The sequence below is a fragment of the Octopus sinensis genome, unplaced genomic scaffold (assembly GCF_006345805.1).
Source record: "Octopus sinensis unplaced genomic scaffold, ASM634580v1 Contig18745, whole genome shotgun sequence".
Lineage (NCBI taxonomy): Eukaryota > Metazoa > Mollusca > Cephalopoda > Octopoda > Octopodidae > Octopus > Octopus sinensis.
In genome coordinates, this window is record NW_021835992.1 from 258,750 (window position 1) to 275,105 (window position 16,356).

At 35.4% G+C, this 16,356-nt stretch overlaps 1 protein-coding gene across 1 annotated transcript; it reads right to left on the reverse strand.

Annotated features, from left to right (window-relative positions):
• Positions 1-1,602: 1,602 nt before the first annotated feature.
• LOC115231619 lies at positions 1,603-6,979 on the reverse strand. Its single transcript, XM_029801603.1, has 3 exons — positions 3,862-6,979; positions 2,620-2,685; positions 1,603-1,742 (listed from the first exon to the last, which is right to left on the reverse strand). Exons 1-3 carry the CDS (start codon positions 6,977-6,979, stop codon positions 1,603-1,605), a joined length of 3,324 nt encoding a protein of 1,107 aa, XP_029657463.1.
• Positions 6,980-16,356: the final 9,377 nt, after the last annotated feature.

Consider the following 16,356-nt stretch of genomic DNA (forward strand, 5'->3'; position numbering starts at 1 on the left):
TATACGAAGAAATGGCCTAAAACTACGATTTGTGTGTATTGAAGAGGCAGAACTAAAATTACTAATGATTGAAGTACTGGTTGTATCATCTAAAAATAGTCCGAGCATAATTCTAATCATTTTGGAAATTGTCGACCTTGTCGATTTGCGTCGATATGTTGAAGTGAATGATTCAAAATCTTGTACTTATTGATTCATTTTCCAAATTTGGTGTTGTTGAGCTGATTAAAAATAAATCTGCTGTTGAGATTTCTTCTTTATTACAAAATATTTATTACACAATTGGCCTCCCAGTTATTCTAAAAACAGATAACGGAAAGGAATTTAAGAATTCCCATGTAAATGAAATTTGCAAAAAATGAAAATAAAACATGTTTGCGTAAGGCCCAGAGCATCTCAGATTCATTGCTAGGTTGAAAGGTAAACTACAGTAAATAAATTATCAAACTTTTTAGATTTAATCAATCTATCAAAAGGTGGATTTCACCTACAAGTAGTTCTAATAGAAATTTTGGCGTCAATAAAGATTTTATCACAGGAATTGTTTATGACTATAATTGTTCACGACATGCAACAACAAAGCATATTCCTTTCAATATCTTTATGGGAGTAAAATGCACCAAGTGATGAAGGAATGGAAGCTCTCTGCGCGTTTAATGGAGAAGATGTTGATGCAGAAATTCAATTTGTTGAAAATGAATTAATCGATGATTAAAATATTACAAAAAATTTGTTATCAACATACGAGAATCTAACGAAAGCAGGAGAAAAATGAAAAACAAACGGAAATTGGACCAAAACGGCATTAAGGTTGTTTATCGCGTGTTATGATGTGGATTAAGGTGGGGGATAATGTTCTATTATAGCAAGATATTGATGCTAATCCACAGAATAGAAAGTATCCATTATATGATCAAATTGATGCGAAAAAATTGCCAATTTAAATTGTCATTAAATCAAGTTCTTGTTTGAATTGCTTTTTTCAAATACAACAAACGCTACTGTAAAAAATTTGAAACACATCTCGGATGATTTACAATAAACACTGTAAAAAGAACTTTATTCGATTTTTCAATAAATAATTGTGTTTATAAACAGATTGGTTCTTTGATCACTGATTTGATCATTTTTCCAACAATCATATAAATTTTAGATTCCTTCATAATTCGAAATCCGAAGAAAAAGTAGATTTGAATTTTTCGGATTAATGAGGGTTGACTGTATTATCTTAAGTCCACGCTGCTTTTTTTGTTGTAATTCAGTTTATTTATTTGTTGTGGAAAAATGATATCTGTGTTTATAAAATTGGGGACAAGGTTCTGCGAAGAGTTAGAACCGACAATAATAAAGGACCGCGGGAGCGTTCTCTAAATGAACATATAGATACGAGAATATATTATGTCAAAGTTTTCTCACCTAGTGGTATGGTGATAATGGAATCTAAGATGGCCATGAAATTCAAAAAGATAGCAAAGACTTGGCCAGTTTAGGAACCAATTAAAAGACTTGTTTTTCTTTAAATGAATTTTTTTTAATATCGTTCTCAGCCTAGTATCACTCTCAATTAATAGAAACACATTATTAATAGGTCTCTCTGTTCAATCAGTGGTTGCGAATAACTCTGTGGAGATTCGTGTCGACACGACAATAAACACGGATACGAAGGTTGAGAATAACAAGCCGGATATCCTTGTACTCGACAAAATGAGGAACACAATCACGTTTATAGAGATTGGAATCACCTCTCAAAAAAATTGAAGCAAGTAGAAGTGGAAAAGCTCCACAAATATGAAATGGAACAACGAAAGAGGCTTTGCCAAGTGAGCCCATTGATTCGAACTTGAGAACGATCACAGAAGAGGCCAACCCTGTGAGATGGACAAGTGTGCCATCGAAGAGATTGGCTTTAGCTCAAAGAGGAGGAGAATCGAGTGAGAGGACGCATTAGTAAGTTCAATTGATAAATAATTAGTTTTTACCCCCCTTGGTAGTCTTGACTGGATTTTTAACACATATCTTCTAACTGGCTTTGAAACCGTATATAATTTTATCATTTAAGGGAAATTTCCATAATTGTGATTAGTCCTTCAAAAATTTCGATAAAAAATCGACATATAAATAATCAATCTATAAATAATCAATCGACATATATTCAAAAATTTCGAATTGCTGCTTTTCTGCCATAAATATTTTGTTCCCAGCAGTATAATTAAAAAAATTCCCTGTGAAAAAAAGAAATCCGTTGACAGGGAAATATTTTTTGAATAATGAAATATATAGAGAGTCATGGACTATAAAATACAAAAATCAACAATTCATTTATAAAATATTAATGAATTGGTGACGGATTAATCCATTAACTCAAATAATAATAGAAATAAACAACAAACACAAATAAATAAACTGAACTACAACAAAAAAAGCAACGTGGACTTAAGATAATAATTTATAATATTATAGGTGCATTCTTAAAAATACTAATTAATTTAATTAATAAAATTTCAATAATAAATTGATTAGAGGTAGGAGGTCCCATTTCTACATATGTGTCGTGCCAGATGGACTCGTCGCCTCACTGGTGGGAACGGTGACAAGACTTGACCCCAACTGGAAATTTACGTTTTTCGGGATAGAACCCACCACCTTTGTATTCCGACATCCAAGCATAGTCTTCAGCCCCGTTGGCTAAAGAATGATTATTAATAGAGACGCATTATTTGGTGGTCTTGAATAGATTTTAAACACATATCTTCTGAACTGGCTTTGAAACCGTATTAAAAAACAAAGTTAGTTGCTAGCTAGGCTAAGTGGCTGAAAGGTTAGTCGAGAGTTTAAAGGTCAGCTCCTTTTTGACACATAGGCCTAGCACTAGCGAAGGTGGGTTGCTTCAGGTCTTGGGTAGCATCGTCTTCGAAAAAGAATTGCCGCATTTATTAGAACATCAACATCCGTTTATAGTTCATATAAAAAGCTCACACTAAAGGATGTTTAGATATTTGTTAAAATAGCATGGGAAGATGTATCGCAACGTATCATTTCAAATTGTTTCGGAATTCTAAATAATGATGACGTGAAAAATAAATCAGATTTTTTTTTATTTTCTTTAATTAAAAAAAAATTATGCTAACTGAAGTAGTTTCAGTTTTGAAACGACCTGGCTTTTTCAGCGGAAATTGTTCGCGATATTACATGGAAATTACTTGTCCATCTGCTCTGTGACTCATCTAATTTAGTTAACTTCTCTTTTTCTTGTAGAAAATATAAGCGCCAAATGAAAAAAAAGTTTCTTTGAAAAATTGTCGATTTTATTCTCTGATTGGCCATTTCTCAAATTGGCTAACAAAATTGAAGGAACCAAAAATGGCCAATTTGAGAGGGATTTAATTAATTATACAGAAGTTAACCGAATGTATTTTTTTTTTTAACACTCTGAAACCAATAATAAATTAATAGTTAATCAGAAACTAAGCAGATCTCACTCCAGCTCGCTGATATCCACTCTCCTTCTTTTGGAAGAAGAGTCTACTTCCAGCTGCCTCTTACTCCCCACTACCACATCTGATTCAACTATTGCATCTTCTTTAGCATTCATTGGGTCGTCTTCATTTTTGCATGCCATCTCCACATACCGGTTGGAAGCAGAAGCGTATTCTTCACCAGATACCTTCATTCCGTGCTTGTGTTCGATCATCATACTCTCGAGCGTTCTTTTCAGTACAACGGATTGGATGTATGTCCTCGTTCCTGCTTCAATAGATAGTTTCTTCATATAATTTTTGAAGCATTTCGAGACAACTCCATCCCATGTCATAACCACAGGAATTATTTTTACTTGACAGCTATACAGAAGCGAAAGCTCACTTGCCAATAGGTCATACTTGTGACACTTTTCAACCTCCACTTGCTTGAGGCGATCCTGTGAAGTAATACCCACTTCAATTAGATTTATTTCGTTTCTGACTTTGTCGTGGACAAAGATATCTGGCTTGTTATATTCTACTTTTGTTTCGGTGAGGATTGTAGAATCAACCCTGATTTCAACTTTTCCCGTCGACAGTGTTGACTGAACAGAATGTCCCTTCAATCGTCTTGCTTTTTTGAGTCCATACATTCGGCACAAGTTAAGGTGAATACACTTCACAACTTCGTTGTGTCTCCGGAGATAATCACTGTTGAGCATTTTACCACACTGAGTAGCCATGTGGTCAACAGTTTTCTTGCTTTTCTTACAATGATTGCATAATGAGTCAGCGGATGCAAAGAACAAGTTTCGATCTTGCAAAAGACAATACAATGCTTCGCTTCGTGGCCCATTATTTCCATTAGATAGCCATTCTGAGGATGCAGGTAAATCAACATTAGGTTCATCCACACATTTGAAAAGCACAGAATGTAGTGCTTTAGAACTAATTTTCTTTTGTAAATATTGTATCTGACTGGACTTTAGAGACTCTATAGTAATACTCTTCTTATCAATAATTGCATATTTGGAGGATAGAAATCCTGCGATCATAGCCAAATGCCATTTATTCATTTTAATTACACGCAGAATCCCCGCCCTCCGTAAGCATATAGTTGACATATTTTCCAGACTCGTAAGGAACTGAAAGAGCATTAGTTCACTTTTGAAAGTAACTGATGAAAGCCCTCTTCCAAGAGCCTTCCGGTTTAAATACAGTCTCTCTTTATTTGCAGGTTTGAGATGTAATCTGAGCGACGTAAGCAATTGCCGTATTTGTCTGTCAATATCATCAAATTCAGAAGGTTCAATATTGATTAGCCCAATATAATAATTATATAGTGACAATGCATATTCATTTATAGCACGAAACAGATTCACAGAGTTGAGTTTTGTTTTCGATAGCATAGTTATCCTCTTCTTAACATTCTCAAAGATAGAGTCCATAACTCTATTCTTAAGAACATTGCTTCCACCATCTTCAAGTACACCCAAATACCGATATCCATTGATTCCGTCAATAGTCTTACAACATGATAATGATTCCAAATTAGACGCTGATTTTTCTGAATTCATCTCCAAACCAACAATTTTAAAAAATCCGTTAACAGCTTCCATCATTTTGAGTAAAGTGTCTTGTTTGAGAGCAAATATTTTTAGATCGTCAATAAATAGCAAATGATTAGTAGAATATGTTAACATATTGGGATCTTCCTGGTTAATTTCAAGTTTTGGAAACACGGAATTAAGGATCCTGCTTAGAGGATCTAATACCATAACAAATAGTAAAGGAGACAATGAGTCTCCCTGTAAAATTCCTCGGTTTAACTTCACTGATCCAATTCTTCTACCTTCCATATGCAGCTTTACTGCCCACTTCTTAACTACGCTCTTCACAAAGTTTACGATCCAAAGCGGGATTCCAGAACAATCCAAAACGTGAAACAAAAAATCATGATCAACTGAGTCATATGCTTTCTTCACATCGACCCAAGCAGAATAAAGGCCATTCCCGTACTCCTTGTTCAAACATTGGTTAATGAGAGCTTGCTCCTTGGCGCCTTGACAATACTTCCTCGTTCCAAGTTGGTTGTCTGAAATTAGGCCAAATGCCTCGACAAAATCAGCCAGTTTTACATTAACACATTTGGTGACAAGTTTATACAATGTCGGCATACACGTTATAGGACGTAAGTCCTTCGGGGTCTCACAATCATCTTTTTTAGGAATCAAATATGTTATTCCAGTGTAAAACCAACTTTCAGGCATGTACTCTCCATTAATTATTCGGGTTATCTCGTGACACAGAAATCCATGTAATGACTCCATCTTCTTAATGAAAAAGTTATATATCCCATCACATCCACATGCCTTCCAGTCAGGAAGATACTTAATAACATTTCCAAAAAACTCTTCCGTAAACTCTGGAAGCATATGTTCAGCACAAGTAGTTCGTTTTCCAACAACGTCATAAGATTGAGGCCTCTCATTTCTCTCGCTCCAGACTTTTTGCCAAAAAGAGACACATTCTTCATCATCAAATCCATACAGCGTCACTTCCTCTTTCTTTGTTAAGTCTCGATAGAATCTTTTTCGATTTAATTCAAAGCACTGATTATCCTTACGAAATTGCTTCCTTGAATTATGAACTTCTATTTTCTTATTGTTAATCCTAATCAGGTCTTGCAATAATATCTGAATCCTCGACAGCTCACCTTTCTTAGTTTTCTTATACCCATAGCGACAGAGAACATCCATTACCTTTTGCTTTTCAGATGGAGGTAGTGTTTGATTGGAATGGGAATTAACAATTTCCAATTCTGCAGATAATTTTGAAATTTTCTTTTCAATATTTTCTACCCATGTGCTCTGTGCTTTGTCTCTCATGGTTAGAGATAAATACGCACATTGAGCAGCATATAGAATATCAGAAATGCTATTGATATCATTAGGATGATTATCTTTCGTAATATAATATATCGCCGAATTCAATCCTGTCAATATATCAGTTTTCAAATATTTATTTTGAATTTTTGGAGTTGGTTTACGTGAATCCCTTGGAATCGATTCAATATTCTTAATTTGTATATTCAACTCTTCTAGACACTTTCTAAAAGTGGAAATTTCTGAGCTCTCAAGAAATTGCTTCTGATGGCAATTGCTTCCATAATTATTATCCACTCTCATTCCTTTGAGTTGACTGAGACTTGCACTCTTCGAGAATTTTGAATTAAACTTCTCACGGATAAGGTTCCATCCACCTCTTGGTATCCTCCCAATTCTTTGCTTCGTGGCATAAACAATCTGAGACACCCACTCAGCTTCAGAAACACAAATAGCATCATCGATAATGGCCGAAAGGGAATGCAAGTTAGTTGGAATAGTAGGATTCCCAGCAATTGGATTGTCATGAATACTAGTCCTTGTGCTGTTATCCAGCCCCAGAGACGACACTCCTGCACTTGTTATGTTATTTTTATCCTTTTTCGCAGGAAGGCCCCTAGGATTCGATTTCCTCATATCATTAGGAACGGACATGCACAACACCACAACAACTATTATCTTTAACCGAATGTATAATAATAGTAAAAAGAAGTTAACCGAAAGTCTATACAAAGCAGTTCTGGTTGGGATTGTACTGATACGTGCCTCTACTGACCTTAATCTGAGACATACAAATATCGGAAGACATTGGAAGCAGTATTTTAACCATTTTTTGCAGAAATATTATTCTTACTACTAGCTTGTCCACTACAACAACACAACAATCCTGGCCTGAATCACTAATTGTGATTCATTTCTCTCATATTTGGTATTCACATTGAAAGGAAAATTATTATAGGCCAGTAGTGACAAATATAACTAAGAGGGTGATTCGATAGCTCATTAACTCAAACTCTCCATCAGGGGGGATAAATTGGATCACATTCTGCCTCTCAAAATCAGCCAAGAAAACACACTAGTGAAACTTGACGTCCTCCAACATGACAGAATCTTGATTAGGGAATCACACAATCAACCAAAATTAGGCCTCTGTTCTTCATTTTAAAGCAAAATGACAGTTCAGGCATTCCACTAAGTTGAGTTTAAGCAGTCCTGTGCCGTAGTTACGCATAACATTCCCATTTGAGTTGATAAGGACATTACTCTTCTCAACAACATCCAAATAGAACGTGTTGTTGGAGTACTAGTGTCCTCTAAAACACGGAATCTCTCACGGAAGTGGGGACTTTGATCGCATCAGAAGAGAATTAAGCCTGGACCTAGGAAATTCTACTTTATCTGAAATTTTGAAAAATAACGGGAAAATAGTGATAACTCAAACACTTTTTATAGACAGGCTTCTAAAAATTTACTCAAAACAGAAAATTCTAAATACTTCCGGGGTCTACGAAAAATTATTGTGCTCAACAAATAGATTTATGTCGAAGCTTAAAAGATACTGGGATCCCCTAGACAAGACATTCTTAACCTTTTTTGTTCATCGCCCCCTTTGAAATTTTATCGTCCCCTTGTCCGCATACGATTTAAAAATTTATGTGCATTATCCATTAATTGGTTGTTTTTTTGTATATAACTCAAAAATCAAAATATAAAACAATAAATCAAATGTAAAAAATAGAATTTTTATCAAAATGAACTGGAAGATGCGCTCCTACGATTACATCCGCGATCTTAAAAGCAAATGAATCAAAAAGACAAGATGAAAAAGTCAACATATTTTCCTCAAACTTTCCAGAATGGTCACAAAACTACTGCGAATACTCAAAGATCAGCAAACAGATTCTCCCTCCGGTCACAAGGCTATTATTTACCTTCGTGGATAGATGTGAAATACAAACAGACAATAAATTCCCTGCGATAAGAAAATATGAAACTTGAGGATTGAAAAAAATTTATTTTAATCAAGTCTATATCTACAACCCAGTCCAAATCCTACCCAGATATTCCATCAAAAATAAACACAGGTCGAACAAGTCAGAAGTTTTTTATTTAAAAAACCAAAGTTCTCTTCTATCTCGACCTGCCAGTTTAGGGAATCCCAAAACTTAAAATTTTGAAATAAAAGGAGGATACAAAGAAGGAAGAAATAAAACGACCATCAATCATAAAACTCCCTACTCTCCCAAACAGTCGTTAATGCCAAACATAAAAAACCGGAGACAATAGTTCGAAGAAAGTCCGCATCTTTGAACCGACGACCTAATTCAGGAACCCAAAGAAATTTTGACAAGATCTTTCAGCAAGACAAAAACAGAGATCTTCCCCTAGCCCTATCTACGATTAGCTAAAATAAAAAAACTCTTTACTTAAAATAAAGTATGTCCCGGCTGTGCGAAGCTATAAAATACGGAAAGTGCAGTTTTTTTAAAGTGAGTACGAAGGTAGAAATGTTAAATATTCCAGATGAATTTGAGTTTAAGACAGTTTTTTATTTGTAAAAAGTCAACAAAATTGAATTCCGACTTTGACAGACGTTTGGTGATTACATAACTTGCAGTTTTTGATGTCACCCACGTGAACAATTATGCAAGAAGACAAGACTTGGAAGTAATGTTAAAGATGGAAATACTTTCTTTACGATGTTTTGTGACATGATCTCAATCTCTATAAACGTGATTATGTTTTTTAAAAAGAAGAAAAAATCATTTAAGAATAACTATTTAATTAAATCCACACTATTATTTTAGATGAAAAAAGCGGTACAAAGAAAAGACAATCCTCGCCTCGGGAAAATATCGTAGATGTGTATAGCACGAAAATATTGTGGAAATTTATTAGTCAAGTTAATATGTTAATGGAGCATTATGCAGCACATATTTGGTTGGATTCAACCACTGGTGGATTTGATTCATTTTCAATACTGGGTGGCAATTCTACTTTGGAGTCCTCTTGAATCAATTTTTCTGGAAAATTCCATTTGAAGATGGATCCATCAGCAGCGACAGTGACAATGTACTTAGAGTTGGGACATATTTTGACTTTAAGAATACTACTGCCATGTCCTCTCCCTTGAAAGAGGACAGTCCCTTTATGATAGGACCATAACTAAGACATGTTGGGACAGGTCACCTTGACTAATTTGTCGTCCCCAGCAGTGACAAAGTACCTGCCACAACAGGAGACATCCATTCCATTAATAGCCCCGTCGTCTGAACTGATAACCTGTCTGATGGCTGATCCATCATAGACCTCCCAGTAGCCGACTTGTCTGTCCGTCCCACTGGCAATAATCTGGACTTGGTTGTAGTCATAGCACAGACAATGGAAGAGTGTAGTGGCAAATATTATTTGTTTCCGGGCAAATCGACTGGATGGTTAACCACACCTTACTCCAAGTCCCACACAATACAAGTCCCGTCTTTGCTCGATGAAATGGCCTCTCTGTCGTCGCTTTTTATTTTTATGCAGGTCACGGAGGCCTTGTGTTCTTTCAAAGTCACCAACAGACTTTGCCAGTCTGAACTGATTTTCCAAACTCGGACTTGCCCTTCGCCTACGAATATAAATCAGTCCCCAACCTCCCCCAGATATGATTTTTCCCGGCTCCGTCATTCCCGCCAAGGCTGTCACCCCTTGGCTGTGACAGTTCTCCATTGTGAATAAACTTCGGCCTGTTTTCGGGTAAAATCCGCGGATTCTTCCGTCGTTGAAACCGCCGAGAATACAATTCCCGCTGGCAGTGACAACCACACAATTGCAAGTCATGTTTGGGACTTGTATCCTCAGTAACTCCTTGTTTTCCTCGGTCAGCCACACTCTGATTGTCTCGAAAGAGCACGTGAGGAATAAATCAGAACAGAATCTGACAGTTTTATACCAAATACTACGGCGCAAAAGTTATGTCATTTATTGGCCTTTGGTGGGTCGTGTTGAGTAGGTCACAGTTGAAGGACGTGTAGGTCACTCGATACACGTGTCCTATCGAGGTCCCCACATACATTTGGTGGCCTACTCCCCGCAATGAGATCGATGTTATTTTTTTTGGAAGATCAATTTGTCTTGAATTTCATTTTGTTTGATTACCGTATTTTTGAATATGCTTTGCTTTTTTGTTCGAATTCCACCAGTTTTCCATCCCCCGTTCCAACAATCAGGTTCCCCGATTTGAGGACCGCCAAAGAAGTCACCCCGAGACTAAACTTGTCCTTCCGCGGGAAAATTCCATTGAAGGTAAAAGTCCCAACATCCACCACGAGTATATCCCCAGTTGTTGTCCCACAATAAATTCTGTTAATACCAATTCCCGCCTTAAATATTTATTCTTGCCATAACAACCGCCATGGAGATGATCGATCGTCTGTTTTGGCCTAAGGAAACTTCGTTGGGGGTGATCGTCCTTTTTTCGGCAAGGAGGGTCCACACTCGAAGGGTGCCACTAAATGGGTTGGTTCGTAGGAATGTCACTTTCCCCCAGTGATGAAGACACGTGGGTCAATTGAGGAGCAGAGGAGAATCTGAGCACAGCCCGCACTGACTGCTTGTGCGGGGGAGCCACAAATGGCTTCTTTTTTGTCGAGACTCCACACAACGACTCTACGAGATATTTACTATTAATAAACGTCCCATCGTCTTGGTCGCCCAGAGAAATCAAAAATGAACTGTCGGCTGTGAAGGATAGTGAGAGAGTCTTGACTTTATGGAGTTGTAGACTACAGTGCAATGTTTTCGTGTGATAGTCCCACACAAATATGTCAGACTGCACATATTTATCCCAAAATTACTTTAAATCCCATAAAAGTCTCATTTCCGGCAGCCACGTACTTTCCGTCATTGGAGATGGCCAGACAACTTATTTTATTTCTGCTTCCACTGAGAAACTGCTGCTGACCAGTGAGGATATTCTCCACAATGACAGTGCATCCCAAGGCAAACAAAATGTTCTCCTCATCCCTGTGTACTAATAGGCCACCAGGGACAGTCCCTAGATGTATTAACTGAGTTTTATTTCCAAACCATTAAATCCTATTATTTTCGATAAAACCAATTCCTCTGTATTCCCCATTTTATCTAAGCAACATTTATTTTATAATAATTTTACTCACAATAAAATTTTAGCAAAAGATAATTTCATTTTAAATCATTAGATCTAAATTGGTTATGTTTCTGTTGCCTGTAAAAATATTGACTGTCCCCGAAACATGGACGATTGCCTGTTCCACGAGAATTGTACCTTTTTGCTAACTGATTAGTTAAACTACAAAGGAAAGGGAACAGCCACGTGAGAATTCTCCTGCCTTCAGTCACCAGGACAATGCCATATACTTTTCCCGAATTTCGATACTTCTTACATTTAAAATATGTTTTGATAAACTAGTCTTTAATACTGAAAATCTAGGAACGAAAAATTGAGTTCTAAATTAAAGAAACTGTTATTTACTAGAAGAACGAAAGATATATTCAAAAGAATCAAATGCACATTTATCTCTGATTTTCGTTTCTGTTCATTGAACGTTTTTTAGAAAGTAATATTTAATGATTTTATTTGACTAAAATATCATCTCTAAACAGAAATTTTGAATTTAAATTAAAAGTTCAAATTTAAAACTCTAAATCAAAAAACGAAAATTTTCATCAGTTCCAGATTAAATAAAACATGAAACAGTTTAAGTAATTCATCTTGGGCGTACTTTGTACATTTTGGGTTTCAAATCATATTCCAAAATTCCTTTACCATGGTCAACATAATTAAGCCCTACCAACCTATTGTTTACGTTTTTAACTACTCAATCCTGGTTTTAATCAGACTGGAATTCAACATTTCTTTGAGAGGAAGTTTAGATCGATTTCCAACACTTTTTGTAGTCTTTAAAGAATTTTTTTAATTTTTAATTTTTTCATTTGCCCCAGTTAACTATTTCAGGTGATCCCAGCCTCTTTTAGAAACCTTTGCATCTTTTCTCTGTGTTCTACAGCGCATTGTCTAAGAGATCGGGGATCCCGAACATGGATTTTTTTCCTGAGGTCTCCACCGTTTTCTTTCATGATTTCTTCTAGTCCCTTTGGTTGATTTTTGTTCCCCGTCTTGATAAAAACATTTATTTTTCGATAAAAACAAAATAATTTAAAGACGGATGTATTGTAAAAATATCAGGAAAATAATCAAACAGTGAGCATTTAAATGGCCTTTTTTAATAAATAGTAAATTTGATTTTCAGTAAATTTAACTAGAGGCAGTATTATCAGACACCAAGTCAGTTTTGCCTTTTCATTTTTATACTGTTATTAATTGCTATATTTTGTGATTATTAAGCCCCCAATATTCTGCATTATTTTCAACCAAAGTTCCTTAAATAGCCTGCCGTAAATTATATACAGTGAACATCAGTCAATTGGATATCGGTAAATTTCATAAATCGGTTAATGGCATAAATTTATGTTTAAAACCATAATTTATATGCTTTCCATTCAAAATATATCGGTTAATTGCATACTCTCATTGAAAACATTTACTATTTTTTCTTTAAAAAATTTTCGCATAATTTCATAATTATAATTTGTAATTTAAAAATTAATTATCATCACACATGTCATTATCGTTACTTCGTCATCATAAACATTCTCAAAAATTTGAAATAATAAATTTGTTTATTTATGGAGGTCAAACTCAGGCAGTTCTATCTGCAACATCCAACTGTTCTCACTTACAAGTTTCATGATTTTGAAGAATAGAGAAGAAATTATGTTATTGGCTAAATCTAATTGGACCAATTTTAGTCGCAAAAGACGACGAGATGGTGAGTTTGGAAATGTCACAGTCCAGACCTGCGAGATGCCAGGGCCGTGAGGTACTGCTTAAAATCTCAAAAAACATTTTTTCAGAAAACTTTTTATTGGTAGAAATTATCAATATTGATATAAGACATTGTTTGTGATTACAACTATGCTATCCACGATACAACAAACCAAAAACTATTCAAAATTTTTTTCAATGTGGATCTTTCTAAAAAATATTTAAAAAAGGGAATTGGAAGCACTATTAGATTTTGACGTCCAAAATGAAGACGAGGAAATCCATTTTACTTCGCTTCAAGCAAATTTGGAGGGACAAGAAAAACGAAGAATTGCTATCATAAATATTCTGTATTAAATTATTGGATGATTCAATATATCGGCTAATGGCATAAGATTATACGTAAACAAATGTTATACAATTATCAGATGTTTACTGTATTTTAAAATTTTCTTAATATTTAGTTCATCAGATAAAACCATAGATTTGCTTCCTCTGAAACAAAAATGTAACCGTCAAGTGTAAAACTAATTCTAAGGATATGCACTCTAATATGCAGTTTCCTCCCAGAATAACAAATCAAGGTTAATTTTTTTGAGATTTGTTTAAAATAACGTTAAATTTGCGGTAACTTTTGTCAATTCCGATCTCACGTAATGGAAAAGTCACATTTAAATGTTTGGATTTTTTAATGCTGTCATTGCAACGCTGACTAACTTTATCTCTAAAGGACTAATGATTAAACCTTGCACCAAAAAGACGATTATATGCTCGGAGAACATTCATAAGGCTTTTGACTCCGTGTCTAGGAAAATACTGACTAGGAAAATATTTCTCAGCAATATCCCCTCCATCAAAAAAAAGTCGATAGCTAATTTCCTTACTAAGCGAAGAGGAAGATTTAATACAAAAAGTACAAAATCGAGCTCGGAGTATTTTCCAAATAGAACACCAGCTCTTTTCAACGGATCTCCTGATGCCAAAAGCTGAAGATTTGTGGTTCCCTTTCTCCAACCGAGAGGTCGCAAAATAAGCAATAAAGCTGCAAAATTATTTCTACGGTCTTGAAGGGTGGTTATTAATAAACCGACTATAAACAAGTCCAGGAAAGTCGATTACTGCCATCCTTACCTCAGCAAAAAGACTCGAAAAAGCAGGAGTAAACGATGTGGAGATACCATTCTAAAAATTGCAAAATATTTTACAAGTAACATACAACACCATATGTCTTTCTCGTAACAAGTGAATGATGTGATCACGAGATGTTTAAAGAAATTCAACATACTCAGAGTTTTTCTTCAAAAATGCAGGCAGTGGATGAGCCTCGCCATTTGCCAAACCGTATATAAGCAGCACATTGAACCCACAATTAGTTACGCATGCGCATCGTGGGGAAATACGATCAGCTACACCATCGGGAAAAAATTTTGAAAATTCAATCAAGAATCTGCACAACTCTAAAAAACCTAACGAACAACTAAATGTTGCTACTTTTGAGGAGATCTTGCAAAGAAACGTGGGAACGACATACCCAATGACACCCCCGCCGCGCCCCTACAGAAAATTCGGGAACAAGGGAAGAACGTCAGGAAAAAATGAGGATCCTCCTTAGAGAAGCTGGGATTACCTGATTAGTTTTTTTGTGTTTTTAAATGGTGGTCTTGGCTGAATAATAATTATTATAGCACTTCCCGTAGTAACATGAACAGAATAAGTCATATTCCCACGCGTGCCGCACACAATACGACCTTTCTATAATTATTGTTTTCCAGCTTCCGCGGTTTTGGGCCTGTCTGCAGAGTTTGTCCAGGTCGTCGCAGTTGTTTAGGGTTTTTCTCGCGCAAGTAAGGTCGTGTTGCAGAACGGCCGGCAGTGTTGTTTGGAATCGTTTGCGAAATTTTGGCCCATTTGACAGGAAGTGTTTTTCTATGGCTTGATAAATAGGGGCAGTTGAGTCCATTCTTAAGATGTGTCCAAATAATCTCCAGCGGGCGTCTATAATGTCATAGCCCCGAGTTGTTAAGCCTGTAGAGGGTTGACTTGTTGATTTTCTGAGGCCAGTGTAACCCATTTAAGACACGAAGCTGTTTTCTGTGAAAGGAATCAAAATTCCTTGTTTCGGTATCGAAAATGCTTTATGTAGATGAAAGGGTTTTACAAAAGCATTGTAGATTCTAGAGCAGAGGTTTCCAAGCTTTTTTTTACGCGCCTCCCTTAGAGAAAAAGTACAATCTTGCGCCTCCCTTTATATTCCATAATATAATACAATTATTATTTTATCAAAAACAATTTTTTAAAACAAAAAGTTAATGAGATAATTTTTTTTCCATCTTGGCGCAAAGTTTTTCAAATCTTGGTGTCATCGCAGAGAGTGCTACTCTTAGCTCATTAGTCACTACTAAACGAGTTCGATATTTAGATTTAATTGCAGCTAGTGCAGAAAATCCAGTTTCGCATAAATATGAAGTAGCAAATGGCAACAAAACTTTCATTGCTTTATTCGACAAAATTTCATATTCCGTTCTTACATTCAACCAAAAAGAAATTAGCGGTTCTCTCTCAAATTTTTGTTTCAATAATGTATCGCATGACAATTCTATCAATTTTTCTTTTTCAAAAGTTGTCAATGCAAATTGATTATCTTCTTCATCAATAAATGGATTCTGTATCCATTCGAACATTTTACAGTCGAGATCTTTAAAATAGTGAGCAAAATGCTTCAACAAACAATCCAAATGTTCAGCAAATATGTCTTTGTTTGCTTCAATGTTCACTATGGCGCAAAAGGTGTTTAAAAGTGGAAACATGTCATAGATATTTTTTTGTATATTCGTGTGAATCCTAACAATAAGTAAGATGGAAAGTATTTTCTTGTCTTTGGAGTGGTATTGATTATATTCCAATCATTTTGATTTTTGAACCATCGTCAAAATCTTTATTATTTGTCAATTTTCTTTTGCAACCACTCAAGAATTTATTCATGTGTTAAAATTATTTAATTGTCTAATAAATTAAATAAATTTTGAAAAAATATAATTTTTAAATTAATAACTCTTATTATCGGAATATAGTCACGTTTTTTACATAGATATAATTTTCTAAAAAATGTTTCTGAAATACTTTTCGCGCCTCCCTTGACACGAGTCAACGCCTCCCTAGGGAG

What these genes read in the sequence shown, in the direction of transcription:
- LOC115231619 (XM_029801603.1), bottom strand. Translation starts at nt 6,979, where the DNA reads ATGAGGAAATCGAATCCTAGGGGCCTTCCTGCGAAAAAGGATAAAAAT. An exon ending in CAAGTATGACCTATTGGCAA is followed by an intron (nt 2,686 to 3,861) that starts GTGAGCTTTCGC and finishes ATCATTCTTTAG; the next exon opens with CCAACGGGGCTGAAGACTAT. An exon ending in TGGGTTCTATCCCGAAAAAC is followed by an intron (nt 1,743 to 2,619) that starts GTAAATTTCCAG and finishes TTTTTTTGAGAG; the next exon opens with GTGATTCCAATCTCTATAAA.